The 17,030-nt window shown below is 33.3% G+C and overlaps 1 protein-coding gene across 1 annotated transcript in view; it reads right to left on the bottom strand.

Moving 5' to 3' along the window:
* The window catches only part of HTR2C (5-hydroxytryptamine receptor 2C), a 304,194-nt gene that overhangs the window by 163,848 nt on the left and 123,316 nt on the right, over window positions 1-17,030 (bottom strand). Inside the window, exon 3 of the mRNA XM_070502826.1 lies at window positions 4,263-4,376. Coding sequence (XP_070358927.1) covers window positions 4,263-4,297 — 35 coding nt within the window. The 5' untranslated portion in view covers window positions 4,298-4,376. The remainder of the gene's footprint in view (window positions 1-4,262; window positions 4,377-17,030) is intronic.

The following is a 17,030-nucleotide window of genomic DNA, read 5'->3' as shown; positions in this document are numbered from 1 at the left end:
TCATATGGGTTTGCTGCTTTCGTATGCTGGAAACGAAATCTAAGTCATTTAAAGCATACATTTCTCATGATGGTATTTTGGTAGATTTTACTAGTAGGAATTTCAGGCCAAGTGGCAGGCTAATGCAAGAGAACTGGACATGGTTATGTTTTGCAAGTTTCAAATTAATTTCCCCTGATGGTGATATGAGATTTAATCAGGTTACGTACATTGTGTCCTCTCCAAGTGTAAGCTCCTAAAGTGTCTAATAAAACTAACATTTTCCTTAATAAAATAGACAAGACAGACAAGTATATTCAATATTTCCTACTTAAAAGCAAGAATTATTATCTGTAAAAGACTGTCTTATGTGTATTCTATGTTCAGTAATATTTAACGAGTATTAAGCATCAACTATACTATATGTAGTGGTTGTAAAATTTGACATTATTTATAGAGGAAAAAATTTCCTCTACTGGTACAATATGTGCTAAACAATTTTCAATGCTAGCCAGTTGAAGTCAGATTCTTTCAGGAATTGGGGAGATGGAACACATGACAATACAACAACCAGAGTCTATGAGTTTTCCATGCAAATGCCTTCGTTTCATTATCTTACTCACTTGTTCTTTGAACTAAAAATATTATCTCCATACAGGGAAAATATATGCGTGATTGGATTGACTCATCACTTACTATCAATCATCAGAGAAACTTGCAGTAGTAAAGCTAGATGATTATGATTATCATAATCATATCATATCTATAATATTTTATACGCACACACATGCACACACACCATCCTTTCTGAACTGAGTGAAACAGCCTGAAAAATTATTGGCATTATTTAAACTTAAGTAAAAATATTGTAATAATTTTTAGCATATTTAATAATTATTTCTCTTAATATCTTGTTAATATACTTCTATGTATTTTTTTTTTTTTAGGAAGATTAGCCCTGAGCTCACATCTGCTGCCAGTCCTCCTCTTTTTGCTGAGGAAGACTGGCCCTGAGCTAACATCCACGTCCATCTTCCTCTATTTTATATGTGGGATGCCTGCCACAGCATGGCTTCATAAGCAGTACATAGGTCCATGCCCAGGATTGGAACTTGCGAATCCTGGACTGCTGAAGTGGAGCACACGAACTTAACCGCTGCGCCACTGGGCCGGCCCCTCTATGTATTTTAAGATAATGAAGAAATCATAAAAATATTTTGACTTTCTCATTCTACAAGGAATAGAAAACTAATAGTTCAGACATTTAGCTTAAAATTACTTCTCATTAGTCAAAGTTACTTGATGTCCTAAGCAACATGGAGGGGAGAGGCATACATAGTAATTTTTATCAAATAATGAGAAGCAATTGGTAAATTCCTTCAAATGCTGGCCGTGTTATTTTCTTGGAACATAAATAAATAAGCTAGGGGCTGGCCTGGTGGCATAGTGATTAAGTTTGTGTGCTCTGCTTCAGTGGCCCAGGGTTCATGGGTTTGGATCCCAGGTGTGGACCTGCACACTGCTCATTGAGCCATGCTTTGCTGGCATCCCATGTACAAAATAGACGAAGATGGGCACTGATGTTAGCTCAGGGCCAATCTTCCTCACTAAAAAAAAAAAAGTGAAAACACTATATGATTCAAAAACTCTATATCATAATTAGTCTGTGATTAACGTGAGAAGAAATTGTTGAAAGAAAGAGCCAAATAAATAGAAGCAAGTTATTTACTCTCAGCTTTGGTTATTCTGTCACTGTATTTGTTGCATTTGGCATGTGGCCAATGTCCTAGCTACGTGATCTTAATGATTTTTTTTGACCAGTCACTTAACCTCTTAAAACATCAATTTCCTCATCTGTTCAACAAGGATGATCTCTGTCACATGATTGTTGTGAAAACTAAATGATATATGTAAAATCCTGAGAATAGTACTTTGTCATAATAGGCCCTCAATAAATGTTGGAGCTTACCCTCTTTCTGCCTTCAAAGTTAAACAAAAGTATTTTAGGATGTCTACCCCTCAACTCATGTATTTCAAAATTTTTCAAGAATTTAAGTCCTGATTTTATTTTCGGAAGATACCTATTTATGCAGAACTGTGCTCCGATAGTAATTTTAAATTTGAGGTCTTTTCTGATCTAGCTGATGAACACCTTGTCTTTCTGGCATTAAAAAAAAATTATGGTTTAAATTAGCTGACGATCATCTCAAGTAGTCTCACAGGACTTTACGTTCACAATAAAATACTGCATCTTCAACTGTCAGTAAGAGAACCGCAAATATATTTAGCCTTAAGCCTAGAAAATAAAGTCCTAGCAAAATATGCAGTCCAACTTCAAATTTTCTAAGTAAATTATGAAAACATCTAAACCCTTTCATATTTCTCAAAGAATGATAGAGAACTGCAGGATAAAATTGTATATAAAGAAAGAATAGATGAAAAACTGTGTCCAATTATAAATTTTATAATTTGAGTATCTTAGAACTTTGAGGTAGAAAACTACTTCAAGTGGTCATCTTGCCTACCTCAACTGGTCAGATACATTTTTATTTTTTATTAAAGAGTCTGTGAGACAAATACCTAATTACTGAGGAAGTTTGTAGAATCTAAATATATCTATTGTGAATTATAAATAAACTAATGATGCTGGGGAAGATCGTGAAAGAGTATTTACTTCAGTTTCCTGGTTTCAATTCAACTAAAATTAATAAATTCTTATTGAGTACTACTTATGGGCAAAGTATTATGATTTTTATTGCAGTTTAATCCTGTTTTCTATAGTTTTGTAATCAAGAATTGGCTATATTATAATTTAACCTAATTTCTAATATTTGTTTGCTCAGTGAATTATGTACAGTCCTTTTACAAAAGTAAAACAATTTAGGTCTTGTTCCTAAAGCTTCTGTTAATTGTTATTAAGCCCACAGAAATCTCATAAAATATGTACACAAAATCACAATTTCTCTCTGAACAATGCAAATAATTTATTCACTGTTACTAAATTTTTAATGAAAATATAATTTTACACTCTTGGTAGATAAAAAACGATAATTTCATTTAAAAGTCTGAGTACATTTTAAATCTACTGGGATTTTGCATGGCATATGACAATGGAGATTATTAGAAAAGATGAATGGTCCCTTGTTTCTATTAACAGAGTGTAAAAACTTCTGTATGACTTCCTTAGTTTCATAGCAGAATAATTTGGTGCCTGTTAAGGTAGCCCTACAATTTGGTACATAGACCCATGGCTATAGGCTGAATTGGCACAGGCGCATGGAGTAAGAACATTTGTCCTTTCGTTTTCCCGTTCCTTACTCTTTTTTTCCCTTTTTTATCATTGTCCTTCACCCTTTCCTTTTCCTGTCTGCTCTAGTTCTTTTGGAATAATGCATCTTTGAGACTTTCATTACTACAGTGTACAGTGACATCCAAGATGGGCTACAGTGGCGCCTATTGCAGAGGATCCAATGTTGATGCACTTTATATCTACGTTACTCTGTAAACTTCTTCCTGGGTGAGTCCTGTTACAGGAATCATAGAGGAGTGAGGCAATTCAAGGCTTCTCAACTGTACTGATCAGAGTTTACAGAGCCCTGGATCTTTGTTTCCATGCCCCCCCATTCCTCGAAAAGTGGGTTTGGAAGAAACAAACCCCAAATTTTATTAAGTTAAAAAGAAGATGTACCTGGGTTAGATCACATTTAGAGTTGCTCAGTACTTGAATCCAGTTCTTTACTTATCCCCTTTATATTACATTCTGTGGACTTTAACTACTGAGTCATTGTATCAAGACTCACGAACATGACATAGTTTTCCTCTGTCCAACTACATCCCTTAACCCCCAGGCCCTGACTTCTGACGCATTCTTTTGCAACATCAAATAAATTTCATAAAACCAGAGGCTTATAAAGATATTTTATTCCCTTGGCTGTTTCGTTCATGCAGGAAAGAAAAGGAAAGGACCTTTCTCATTTTCACATTTTAACTGTGAAGAAAGCAACCACGAGCAATGGAATTATTTTTGAATTGAGGGTATTGTTACCATATTACTTGTTTGAATACATGAACTTTTGTGTTTAACTGACAAATTATTCAGATTTTTTTCCATTTATTTTTTTTGATTAGGAAACACCCACAATATTAGTCTATTGGGATGCAAGTCATTTGCACAGATTGAAGCAAATATAGCTGAATGATCATATAATAACCTTTTAACATTTTTGAGCAAGCTACCATAAAAAAGTTATCTTTTCAAAAATAGTAAGTAATAAGATCCTTACAGGAACGAATGCACCGCTTTCCTCAGGTTCACCATGATTGCTTCAGTCTTAAGCAACCAAAGTTTAAAATTGAGAAGAGGAAACTAACAGATTGGATTCATAATGCCATCCTTTCTGGGGAAAGAAAAAAAAGAGAAAGAAAATTAGTCAAAAGTCCAAATAACTTGCATAACAACAAATTAAATAAACAAATATACTTATTAAGTGATAAGAATCAATACTAAATTTAGCAAACAGGTAAGCATGTTATATCATATAAATGAAATTTATACAACCATCATAGTTTTGCTAAAATTTCTTGTATGCATTTTATTTATATAGGGCTTCTACTAAATCTCCCTCTATTAGAGTACATGTAGCTTCAATTCAGTGTTTTGAGGAAGCAAGTAAGAATATACATTTCTTAATTTGCTAACCATTGGGGGAAAGTTTGTGATCTAATAATTAAGTAGCGTGTGTAAAGTAAAAAATGTTTCATCTTATAGCAATATGGAAAACTAAAACAAGTTTTCAGCATTTTTACAAAGTGAACATATTTTGTATAACATTTCCAGTTTTTTTCTTCAAAGTGAAGCAATTTGCATTTACATAGACTTTTGCATTAACCAACAATATTCTCCAGAGGGCAGCAACAGATTTATACCAAAATAAATGAGTTGGTCAAGTTTACTATATTAAATATAGCAACCACTCTAGGAACCAACTAGTTAGTATCCAATAGATAGTATGTTACAGTTACAGCAAGTGGAATAATGCTGAAAATTGCAAACAAAAGGCCAGTTGCACTAGATAATTGAAACAAAAGTCCTTAGTTTATTTTATTGATTGAGAGGTGACAATGCATCTTCAGAGGTACTAGGAAGGAAGCATGAAAACTCTCTAAGAAACTTTTCAAAGAATTTCAGAATGAATATCTTCAATTTTTGTGGGCTATTTTTCAAGGAGTTATTTGTTGCATTGCAAAACATCACCAAATATTTACACAGCCGATTATTCATCACTTAGCACTCACTATGTTCAGAATGCTAAAATACTGGCCAAGAGTAGAAAGAATGCAAATTTGCTGAGAATCTCTGCTGTGCTCCTTGTGGAAACATCTTTACAGAGCAGAACAGGTCACTATGAATCTTTACATTGACATTGAAGAAATATTCAGTGTGAATTCTAGTGATTAATATACAGACCCTCTGGTTTTTCTGCCTAGAGGTTCTAACTGGTAATAGAATGGGTAAACCTCTGTTCTCCATCTTGCCTTTTCTTTATCTTTTATTCTAGGATTTGGATTATACTCTTTTCCCACATCAAACATCTAACATCTAATTGTATTACTTTCTGGGGTCACAAGCTATTACAAGGGCCAAGATTGTCACGTTGTTAAGTGTGCATGCAATGAGTGGTCAATGAGAAAAATTTAGTTGAGTTGAGTGTGTGTGTTTGTGTGTGTGTGAGAGAGGAATAACATTGAAAGAGCATCCATTTTGTCCAATTTGTAAATATTTTTAAGGAATATAATAAAAATCTGTCGATAACCCTTTTTAGTGTTTTCTAGGTTCTTTTAGAAATCTGGAAATAAAATTTTACTAGAACAAATTGCCCCTTCCCAGGTTTCACATCTCATTTAATAGAACTATTATTCTAGACTCAAGCTACAAATTTAATTTATTCTCTTTTTTTATCCCTCAACTCTCACTTGTGATTTCTATCAGTGCTATCTGCACAAAAATCTATCTGAAAATCATCCCCTTAACTACAGTAATACGTAAAATATGGCCTCCAGTATCTAGAAACTCAAAATAGTCTGTGAGAGAGAGAGAGTGACATTAGCCAGACCGTTTCTATTCCATAAAATACTGCCAGACAACACATAAGTCCCTTTTTCTGGGAGGTCTGCAAATAAGTGAGAGAAAAAATGGTAAAGGGAGACAAAAAAGTTTTATTTTTCTTCTTAGCCCTCAATAAATATAAAAATTCTTCTTTTTTCCCAATAATGAAATATAAAAATTGTTTTCAATTTTTATTTTTCAAGTATCCAAAGATTAAAATAATTCAAAAGTTTCATAATAAAATATTCTTCATTTCTATAGATTATAACAAATCAATTGAAATTGTGTTTGCCATAGCTTGATATGATAATCATCTCATTAAACATTATATTATCCATATTCTGAGTCATGGTAAAATCTCATTATTGTTATTCAGAATATTATTATATTCCTTTAAAAATTAATCAACTGCATCATCCTTTTTACCTGTAATTTTCCTGGGAAATATAAACAGAAAAATTGAATAACAAATATTTACTTTTTTAAGTTCCAATTTCATTGATTGAGAAGAGCATGTAGTAATCACAAAAGTATATTATGTGTATATATCTCCAATTTATTAACTAAAATACCTTGAAGGCAAAATAATATCTTTCTGTGCTGTTAATATTTACATCCTTTGAAAGTTGACTATACCTGACAGAAAATACCCCTGGATTGGTGGTAAATTTAGAGATATTATATGATAGACAAGAATATATTATGTAAGTTATGTAAGTAAGTAATGCCACATTACATATTTCCCCAAAGGGCCAGGTCACTATGATGGTATTTCGCAATGAGGAACGTTCTGTGAGTAATTCTACAAAAAGAGGAGGGGATGCAAACCCTCTTAAATCCTTGGATAAGATAAATTAGTTAGAGAAACAAAAAAATAAAACAAATCTAATTAAATGCTCTGATCTGCATACTTCTCAAACTCCATCAATTTTTCATAATGGAATTCTCATGCTTGTGTGAACACAAAAAGAATACCTTTAAATTTAAGTATTCAAATTTGGGAAGATTTGTGTTTTATAAAATAAAGAAAAAAGTCACTTGTGGGATAGCTGACAGAATGATTAATTTTTTATAAGAATTTATTAATTCTCATAGAAACTATGTTTGATCATGTAACAAGGTAATAATGTTATAAAAATATATACATGTTCATATGTGTGTGTATATACGTGTGTGTGTGTACAGAAAAAGATTGATTAACTTGAAATCAATTAGCTGTCTCAAGCATGAAGAGAAAATCACAGATTAAATCACAGAAGTAAGTTCCAGATAAGTAAATACACATTCAGACCAATCTCATTTCTTTCTGTAGCATAAATCACAAACCTTTTCATGCTCTTTCTAAAGCTCTGTAAGATCTTCAGGCATCAATAACAGTAACTACATTTGCTAAGGCAAAAAGGGGGACAAATATTAGTTTTCATATAGTTCTCTATAGTATAATTTTATACAAAAACTGCAGAATAACCTCAATTAATATGGAATTTTAATTAAGCAAAAGCCATACCCTCAGCATTATGTTTAATTGATGCCTATGAAATCTATGCTCATATATCAACAAATGTCATGTGTCATATAGCATATATCACAAAAACATAGTGTGAGCACTTGAGAACAATTGAACCAAAATAAGATCTCCACTGTATATTCAGAAATAAATTTCATAATATCAGAATCAGTATCACTCACAGAAATACTTAAAAGCCATTATCAATAATCATCATGGAAGTGAAAATAATGACAAAAAGTAAAAACTCTGTGGGGAAGAAAGCCTGGCACAAATTAAAAAGAGCAAAGGCTACTTTTGTCTCTTCCAACATGACCTCAGGCTAGACTTGGGAATTTGTCAATTTCATAGCTAATTCCTATTTAGGTCTAAACTTAAGATTGACTATGATGGGACCTAAGATTTCTTCAGATCACAGCTTCTATTTTGACTTATTCTTAGTAGCTTTTTAAGGGTTTTGCATGGGTATGAGTTTAAGTCATGCTACACCTCCTGCATTCATTGTAAAAGAATGTGATGGTTCATTCACTTGGTAGACCAGTGTTGTGCTCTCTCTAAGGGATATCTAGTTTTCCATGCTAATTTGCCATCCAGATGGTGGGATATATGTGGCCTTTATTTTTTGCTTGTGGAATACTGTATATTAAATTCATTTGTGAAAACTACAAAGGTGAGACGGGAAAATCAGTTTTGCATATCATTTCAGTTTTACACATACTAAATTTAGCTTATGAAAGAGCAACTACTTTGCTCTCTATTGGGAGGTAAAAGTAAAAACATGAATAATAACAACAAGGAAAACCCCCAAAATTTTGGAATCCAGTAAAGTCATAGTTGGGGATTAAGTTTAAGAATCAACTGTTAAGCCAGTAAAGAGTAGACATTAAATTAGAGAAAGGAAAAACAAGGAGAGAAGGCAGCAAATAAAATGGAGAGAATAGGCAAAAGGGAGAATGTCAAGGGAGAGTGTTTTGAGAAGGAACAGAGTTCATACTATGTGATTTGCTTAAAGAAGACTGCTAGTAAATTTAGCACCATTGCAATAAAGTAGTGTAGAAAGGATCTAGAATGCAGTTGGATGAAGGGGAAGAGAAGAGGAATGGCCAGATGAGAGAAGGTGATTGTTGAGGAAATGGAAAATGTTTAAAAAGTTTTGTCTGATGCAGCAGAAGCAGATGTGTACTAAATGTGTACTAAAGACCCTTTTGAGAGGAGGAATCATGTAAATATACTTCCCATGTAACTCCCATGGTCCTTAGCCAAGTGCTTGGTGCAAAGCAATGGGCTAATTGAAGGGAAGGGAAAGGGAGAGACTTGCAGAGATTTAAGGTGTGAAGTCAAAAGATCCTAAGAATAAAGGAAGAGCTGTGGCTTTGTCCAAATTGAGTTTGGAGTGGATAGAAGTCTACAACTTCGTTGAAAACCCTGGACATTTTCTTGGATCTTCTAAAGCTAACCATTTATAATTCATTTGTACCATTACCTTTTCCACTCTTTGACACTGAAGAGAGATTGGTCATGTTTCAATCACATTTTATGTCCTCTGTTTTTTATTATTTCTTTCCAATACCAGATCAAACATATTATTGATGAGACTAAAAAGAAAATGCCAGCATTTCTACTTGGTGTTTTAACAAATTTGGGGGGTATAGATTAACCCATAAAAAAACATAGTTTATATTAAATTTCTGGAAATACCATGAGCTCATCATGGTGATGCAGCAGATTACTTTCTCTCATACTGAAGAGACTAAATCTGACGCTGAATGTTTTTAAAAATTATTGAATATACAGTCAACTGAGATCATTCTTGTCTGACTTTTTATAATACAGCCTTTAAGAATTGAATAATTAATAACAAACGTAGATGTGTAATTTTTGTCAGTTTTCACGGTTCAGAAATTATGGACTCATAATTCAAAAATCATCCCTCTGGGTACTATAGCCACAGAGCTTTCGGCAGATGGCTAGATCAAAAGTGAATTAGTCATAAATGTTCAGAACAGTCCTGGGAAATTATGTTACTGTGGCACAGATTTACATTTTAGGGGGAAATCTTTTAATTCAAAAACTATCCTTAGGACTAATGAATGTTGTAGGAATTTTCCTTTCAACTTCAAATGTACTGTAGGGATTATCTAATAAAACATACAACGATCATAGTAAAAATTCACTTTTGCCAACTATAATCAAATAATAACTATTTAGGATTTTAATAAAAAGTTACTAAGTAGTCCAGTTATAATCAATGCAACTAGAGCCTGTTCTTCTACCAGTCAACAAAGGATCTTTAAGCATGTTAAGCTCATTTCAAACTTTATTGTATGAAGTTAAATAAATTCCAACTGTCTATCTTCAAGTATAAGGTCTTAATTTATTCTAAAATTATGAATTCACACAACTCCTACGGCTGGAAAATGATGAGTGATCAAATAATCTAGTCCTTTGCCTTCAGACAGGTCTATATTTAAACCACTTGAAGAAAGTTGATAATTGATGTTCTTTAGAACAACCTCTAGGAGAGGCAATTTTATAAAGTTCCAATGTTTGGCAATCTGCTCTGCCGGAAAGTGTTATTTTATATTAGGCAAAAAGCCTCAAGGTAAGAGACTTCAATGGGAATGATTAGCTCTGTAATAGTCAAGTATCTATACCATAGGATAATGCAATACTAGCGACTTGCTTACTGTATCTTTCTTTGGCTTGCCTGAGAGTGCAGTGCTTCAGACACAGAACTGGACACTTCCTCATAGTGCGTCATAGTGAAATCTAACGTATATAATCTGAATGTACAATTATGTATCTTGGGTGATTTTATAATTTTTTCTCCAAACTGAGACACTTTTGAAAGGGAAGGGCAGGGGGGCATTAACTGGATGAGACTCTGGGTGTCTCCTGGGCATTTCATGAGATCTGGTAATAAGGTGATTATTTTATTTGAATGCAGGTCTAGTGTCATTACTGTCATTTCTTTCCTCCAGCCCCTCAAGATAATGTTTAAACAAATTTAAACGTTTCTCTTGTTCTTGGAATTTAAATGAAACATGAAATATTTTCTCCTTATTTGTATTTAATAAAAGATTCTGCTGGTGTTTTACATATTTTATGAGAGTGATTATTGTTAAATTTAGTGAGCGTTAACAAGATAGTTACCTTGTAAAATCTACAGTATATAAGATCCTAAGTTTTTCACAGCTAGATTTATTCCATTTACCTAAAACAATACTTCAAAAACAACACCGCTTCCAAATTGATAGAGTTAAAATAGCTACCAAATCACTCCACAATAGTAGTACCAGACATTGAGAGAAGCTGGCTCAGTGGGCAGAGTCCCCGGCAATTTGAAGCTGCTTTCTCCATAGGTGGTAGTAGCACTATCCCCGAATTATCTCAGCATAAGTATCCACATAGCAGAGTAAACCGAAGGCTTTTAAACAGCGGAGCTCACTGGAGCAAACCATATGCTAAATCTCTGTTTTGGAGACCAACTGTGACTAATTTACAGGACTGAAAACTCTGTATAACAATACTTTAATGTATTTGAATATTTATTGCTTGTCTATTATGTGCTGGGCACTCTGCCAAATGCTGGGCATGTAGTAGCAAACAAGATAGAAGAGGCCTCTGCTCTCATGGAGCTCACATTCTAGCAGGAGATACAGACAATAAACATTTAAACAAATAAGTAGGATAATTTCAGATAGTAAGAATTGCTAGAAATAAACTAAAATGGCATAATGGATAAAGAGTGATTGGGGGACATACTTTAGATGGACCTATGAATGTAGCCATAGCTTGAGGTTAAATACCTTAAAAATATTATAATATACTAATACTATTAGCCAGCATTTGCTGGTTATTCTCAATCACAATAAAAAATACAGTTTGTTTACACTGGGGAGTTAAGCATATAACAAGTGTCATTGATGGGAACACTTTAAAATTTTCTGTTAGTTTGATTTTAATTTTGCAAACCAGGGGGAAAAATCTGTTCATCTTTTGCTAAAATACTTAACGTTCGATTTAACTGCAAAGTAAAATGTGTTCCCACTGACATTTACATTGGTGCCTCCTCCCCCATAAGCAACTCCCACTTCCTATCTCATTAGGTTAAGAGATCACAAACTTTTGACTATATAGCAGGTCCTTCTGGCTGTGGAAGGTTCCAGTTGAGTCATGAAAAGCGAAAAGTTCAATCAGTTGCCCAGATGTATTTATTGCCAAATAACTGGGTACTTGGATACATCTGGACAGCCGAATGAACTCTTAACTCCTCATCTTTCCAATAGCTCTTCATTTCACAGCTTCACAATCACCTATATAAAAGGAAAAGAAAGAAAGAAACAAACAAATATCTACTTTGGAGTAGAAGGATCAAGTTTTTTCCTGGTTCTGCTGTCCCATCTACAAAAAAGTAAATCTTACCAGTTGTTTTATAACTTATTACTATAAAATGCATATAACTCACTAAAATGCAACAATACCTATAAATAACATATTAACAATGTTAAATTAAGATATATCACAGGGGGTTGGCCCTGTGGCTGAGTGGTTAAGTTCACGCACTCCACTTCAGCAGCCCAGGGTTCACTGGTTTGGATCCTGGGTGCAGACATATGCACTGCTCATCAGGCCATGCTATGGTGGCATCCCACATAGAAGAACTAGATTGACCTACAACCAGGACATACAGCTATACAGTGGGGCTTTAGGGAGAAAAAAAAAGAGGAAGATTGGCAACAGATATTAGCTCAGGGCCAATCTTCCTTACCAAAAAAAGCATAAAAAAAGATATACCACAAAAACAAAAAAATAAGTCAAAATCAAAATTAATTGTATAATTAACAATTTAAATAATATATAATTTGTTCTAGTATCATTCAGTACCCAATATGTTAAATATATGTAGTATAGCATAAAGGACACTAGGTAGGGAAGTAGGAGACATGGGTTCTAGTCTTAACTCTATCACGTGGTTGATGTGTGACTTAGGATAAGTCACTGAACCAATTTCGGTCTTGGTTTTCTCATCCATTATATGAGGGGAATATGATAGAGGATCTCTATACCATCTGGCTCTGAAATGCTGTGATTAAGGTTTTATTCATAAATATTTGACATTATTCTATGGTATTTTACAAATAAGAGGCTTCTAAATAGCTAAGTTTGATTACAATTAGATTCTACTTCCTTATTGCCAAGTCAGTGTAAGATATGACAATCACCTGAGAAAGCCTCTTGATTTGAAAAGAGTGTGAAAGTGATTTTTAGCTTGAGTATCCTCATAATGCAGCCTGCATATCCCACAAATTAATGTGCATGTATTCTGTCTCATCTCTTCTTTCTACTTTCTTAAAGGAATCTTAAATACATATCTCATTCTCAAAGAATTGGGAGACTACACAGACTCACAAAAAATTTAAAACAAAGTCATTTAATGTGATTTTCTGATTTAAAAAGTTTTTCTGCCAAAATACTTTACAAAAAAGTTAAGTAAGAAGTAATGGCTAGTTTTGTTGCTATCTAAAGCCTGACTTCTGTTTTAGTAGTTTAATGCTCAACTAAAACCTGTTTATTGCTTTGTGTAGTTTTCTCCCTTTTTATTTACTTAAGGAAAAAAACAGTACCTCAGTTTGACAACTTTGAAAATACTCCATTTCTTGCACCAGGTCTGTGAACTTTATATCAGATAGTGTCAATATTTAGAGAAACAGATCTGCCTATTTTATAACTCCTCTCAGTGAGATTAAAGCTATAATTCAGACCACAAATGATGTAATAAAGTTTTCATGGCTTTTTGTAACTAGATGCCTGAAGAATTCTGTTAATTATCCTCCTAGAGTACATATTGTACAACTCAATTTACAAAATAAAATCTGTCAAGAAATTCAAACCAATATAAATCCTCAAATCCTTTTGCTCATGATTTCAAAGTGTGTGTGTGTGTATTTACGTTAGAGGTGGTTAATGAAAAGAAAAGTGCAATGAATATACAAATTTTATTGTTATGACCCTTTAAGGCACCATGATTTCATAAGTGAAATTTCATGAGTGGTTGAATATTTTCATTCATATTTTTGAAGCAGGCAAATTAACTTATCTAATATTAAAAACCTATGAAATATTGATCACTGCAAATTTGGAAAAAGTAAGCCATTTCTGAAATAACAGCAACACGTGTTGTTACATCTCACTGAAAGATTATTCTATATATAGGCAGTCATGATTGTTTTACCCACTCATGTGCAGTGGAGACATAGTTTTCTATCACATATATTTATACTATAATATAAACAAACTGTAGCAATTTTGCTAAAATATCAACATGCTATTCTACAGTTTCTTCCAAAGTTGAAGTAAATTTGAAAAGAAAAGAACAAAAAGATATTTCTGAGACAATTGAGAGAACTTGAATATGGACTAGAATATTTGATGGTATCAAAGACTTACTCTTAAAATTGTTAGGTGCGCATGAGAGCATCAATGACACTGTTGGCAGAGGACGTGGAGGGTAGAAATTGCTGGCTCTCAAATATAACCAGAGGCAGCTCAGAATCAAAATAAACAAAGCCTCACAAATAAGAAAGATGTTGACTACCATAAGTGTAGTCATGGAAGACTGCAATCAAACTGATAGAGAATTCAAAACAGATATTATGAAGAAACTCAATAAGCTATAAAGAAAACTCAGACAGACAGTTCAATTAACTCAGGAAGAAAATTAATGAACACAAGGAGTACTTTATCAAAGAAGTTGAAACTCTACAAAATAACTGGACAGAAATTCTGGAGCTGAGGAACTCAATAAAGGAGATGAAGAAGGTATTAAAAAGTATGGGAAATAGAGCAGACCTTATTGGAGAGAAAATTAGCAAGCTCAAAGTTAGAAACCTAGAAATGATTCAGGTAGTAGAGGGAAGAGAATTAAGATTTTTAAAAGACGAAGAAACTCGACAAGAATTATCTGACTCCATTAAAAAAGACAACATAAGAATAATGACTATCCAGAAGGAGAAGAGAGGAAGAAGGGATCAGAGAGCTTATGTAAAGAGATAATAGTTGAGAACTTCCCAAACCTGAAGTAGGAACTGAATATACAAGTCCACGAAGCTTATAGAATACCTAATTATCTCAACACAAAAAGACTTTCTCCAATACACATTATATAAAACTGTTAAAAGTCAATGATAAAGAAAGAATTTTAAAGGAAGCCTGGGGAAAAAAAAAAGAAACCTAAAAAGGAACTCACATTAGGCTATCAGCAGATTTCTCAGCAGAATCTCTACAGGCCAGGAGAAAGTGGAATGACATATTCAAAACGCAGAAAGATAAAAACTCCCAGCCAAGAATACTCTATCCAAAAGGTCATCCTTCAGATATGAAGGAGAAATAAAGGCTTTCCAGACCAAAAGAAACTGAAGGAGTCAACTACCAGTAGACTTGTCTTACAAAAAATGTTGAAATGAGCTCTTCTACCAGAAACAAAAGGCAAAAGTACACAAAACTTTGAATAGGTGATAAACAGACAGAACAAGAAAATTGCAGAACTATTATAGAATAGGGTGTTAAACACTTAATTATATCATAAAGGCTAAAGGGGGAAAAAGCATTAAAAATAACTAAAGCTACTTTCATATGATAATAAATCACAATATAAAAGGAAACAATTTGTGACAACAAAAACATAAAAAGGGAGGAGGAAGAGAACGGAAGTTGTATTGGCAAATGAAGATAAGACACTATCAGCAGAAAAACTAGTATTTTATCTATGAGACATTTTATACAAGTATCATGGTAACCACAAAACAAAAATCTAGAGCAAAAAGATGAAACATTAGAAAAAGAGGGAATTGAGAAAAACAGTATAGAAAGCCACCAAACTATAATGGCAGATAGAAACATAAGCAGGAAAAAAAAAAAAAAAAAAGAAGATACAGAACAACCAGAAAACAAAAGACAATATGTCAGTATTAAGTCCTCCTATATCAATAATCACTCTAAATGTAAATGGATTTAACTCACCAATCAAAAGGCACAGAGTGCCTGGATGATTTTAAAAACAAGACCCGAGTGTATGCTGGCTATAGGAGACTCAACTCAGCTCTTAAGAAAAACATAGGCTCAAAATGAAGGGGTGGAAGATGATACTCCAAGCAAATGGTAGTCAAAAGTAAGTGGGTGTAGCCATACTTATTTCAAACAAAATAGACTTCAAGCCAAAAAACATAATAAGAGACAGAGATGGACATTATATAATGATAAAGGGAACAATCCATTAAGAAGACATAACATATATTGTATATATGCACCCAACATAGGAATACCAAAATACATGAAGCAAATATTAACAGACCTAAAGGGAGTAACTGACAGCAACACACCAATAGTGGGGGATTTTAATAATCCACTTACATCAATGGATAAATCATCAGACAGACAGTTAACCAGGAAACATAAGCCTTAAATGAAACATTAGACAAGATAGTCTTAAGAGATGTGGACAGAACATTCCATCTAAAAGTGGCAGAATACCACTTCTTCTCAAGTGCACATGGAACATTCTCCAGGACAGACCATATGTTGGGACATAAAATAAGTCTCAATGAATTTGAGAAGATTGAAGTCATATCAAGCATCTTTCCTGACCACAATGGTATGAAACTAGAAATCAACCACAAGAAGAAAGCTGGAAAAGTTAAAAATATGCGGAGACTAAACAGTGTGCTATGGAACAACTATTGGGTCAATGAAGAAATCAAAGGAGATGTCAAAAAATACATGGAGACCAATGAAAATAAAAATCCGACATACTAAAATCCATAGGATGTGACAAAAACAGTACTAAGAGGAACATTTATACCAATACAGACCTGTCTCAGGAAAGATGCAAAATCTCAAATAGATAATCAACCCTTACACCTACAGTAACTAGAAAAAGAACAAATAAAGTCCAAAGTCAGTAGAAGAAAGGAAATAAAAGAGCAGAAATAAGTGAAATAGAGACAAAAAAATGACAATAGAAAAGATCAATGAAACTAAGAGCTAGTTCTTTGGAAAAAGTAAATAAAACTGATAAACCTTTAGCTAGACTCACTAAGAAAAAAGAGAGAAGTCTCAAATAAATAAAATCAGAAACAAAAGAGGAAAAGTTAAAATGGCTGCCATAGAAATAAAAAGGATCATAAGAGACTACTACAAACAGCTATATGCCAACAAATTAGAAAATCTAGAAGAAATGGATAAATTCTTAGAATCATACAACTTTCCAAGGCTGAACCATGATAGAATAGAGGATCTGAATAGACCCGTCACAAGTTTAAAAGTTCAAAACAGTAATCAAAAGCATCCTAAAAAACAAAAGTTCAGGACCAAATGGCTTCACTGTTGAATTCCAGCAAACATTTAAAACAGATTTAACACGTATCCTTCTGAAACTCT

Source organism: Equus asinus, chromosome X, assembly GCF_041296235.1.
Source record: "Equus asinus isolate D_3611 breed Donkey chromosome X, EquAss-T2T_v2, whole genome shotgun sequence".
Classification (NCBI taxonomy): Eukaryota; Metazoa; Chordata; class Mammalia; order Perissodactyla; family Equidae; genus Equus; species Equus asinus.
Note: the sequence above shows the minus strand (reverse complement) of the source record. Positions and strands in the feature narration are given on the sequence as shown.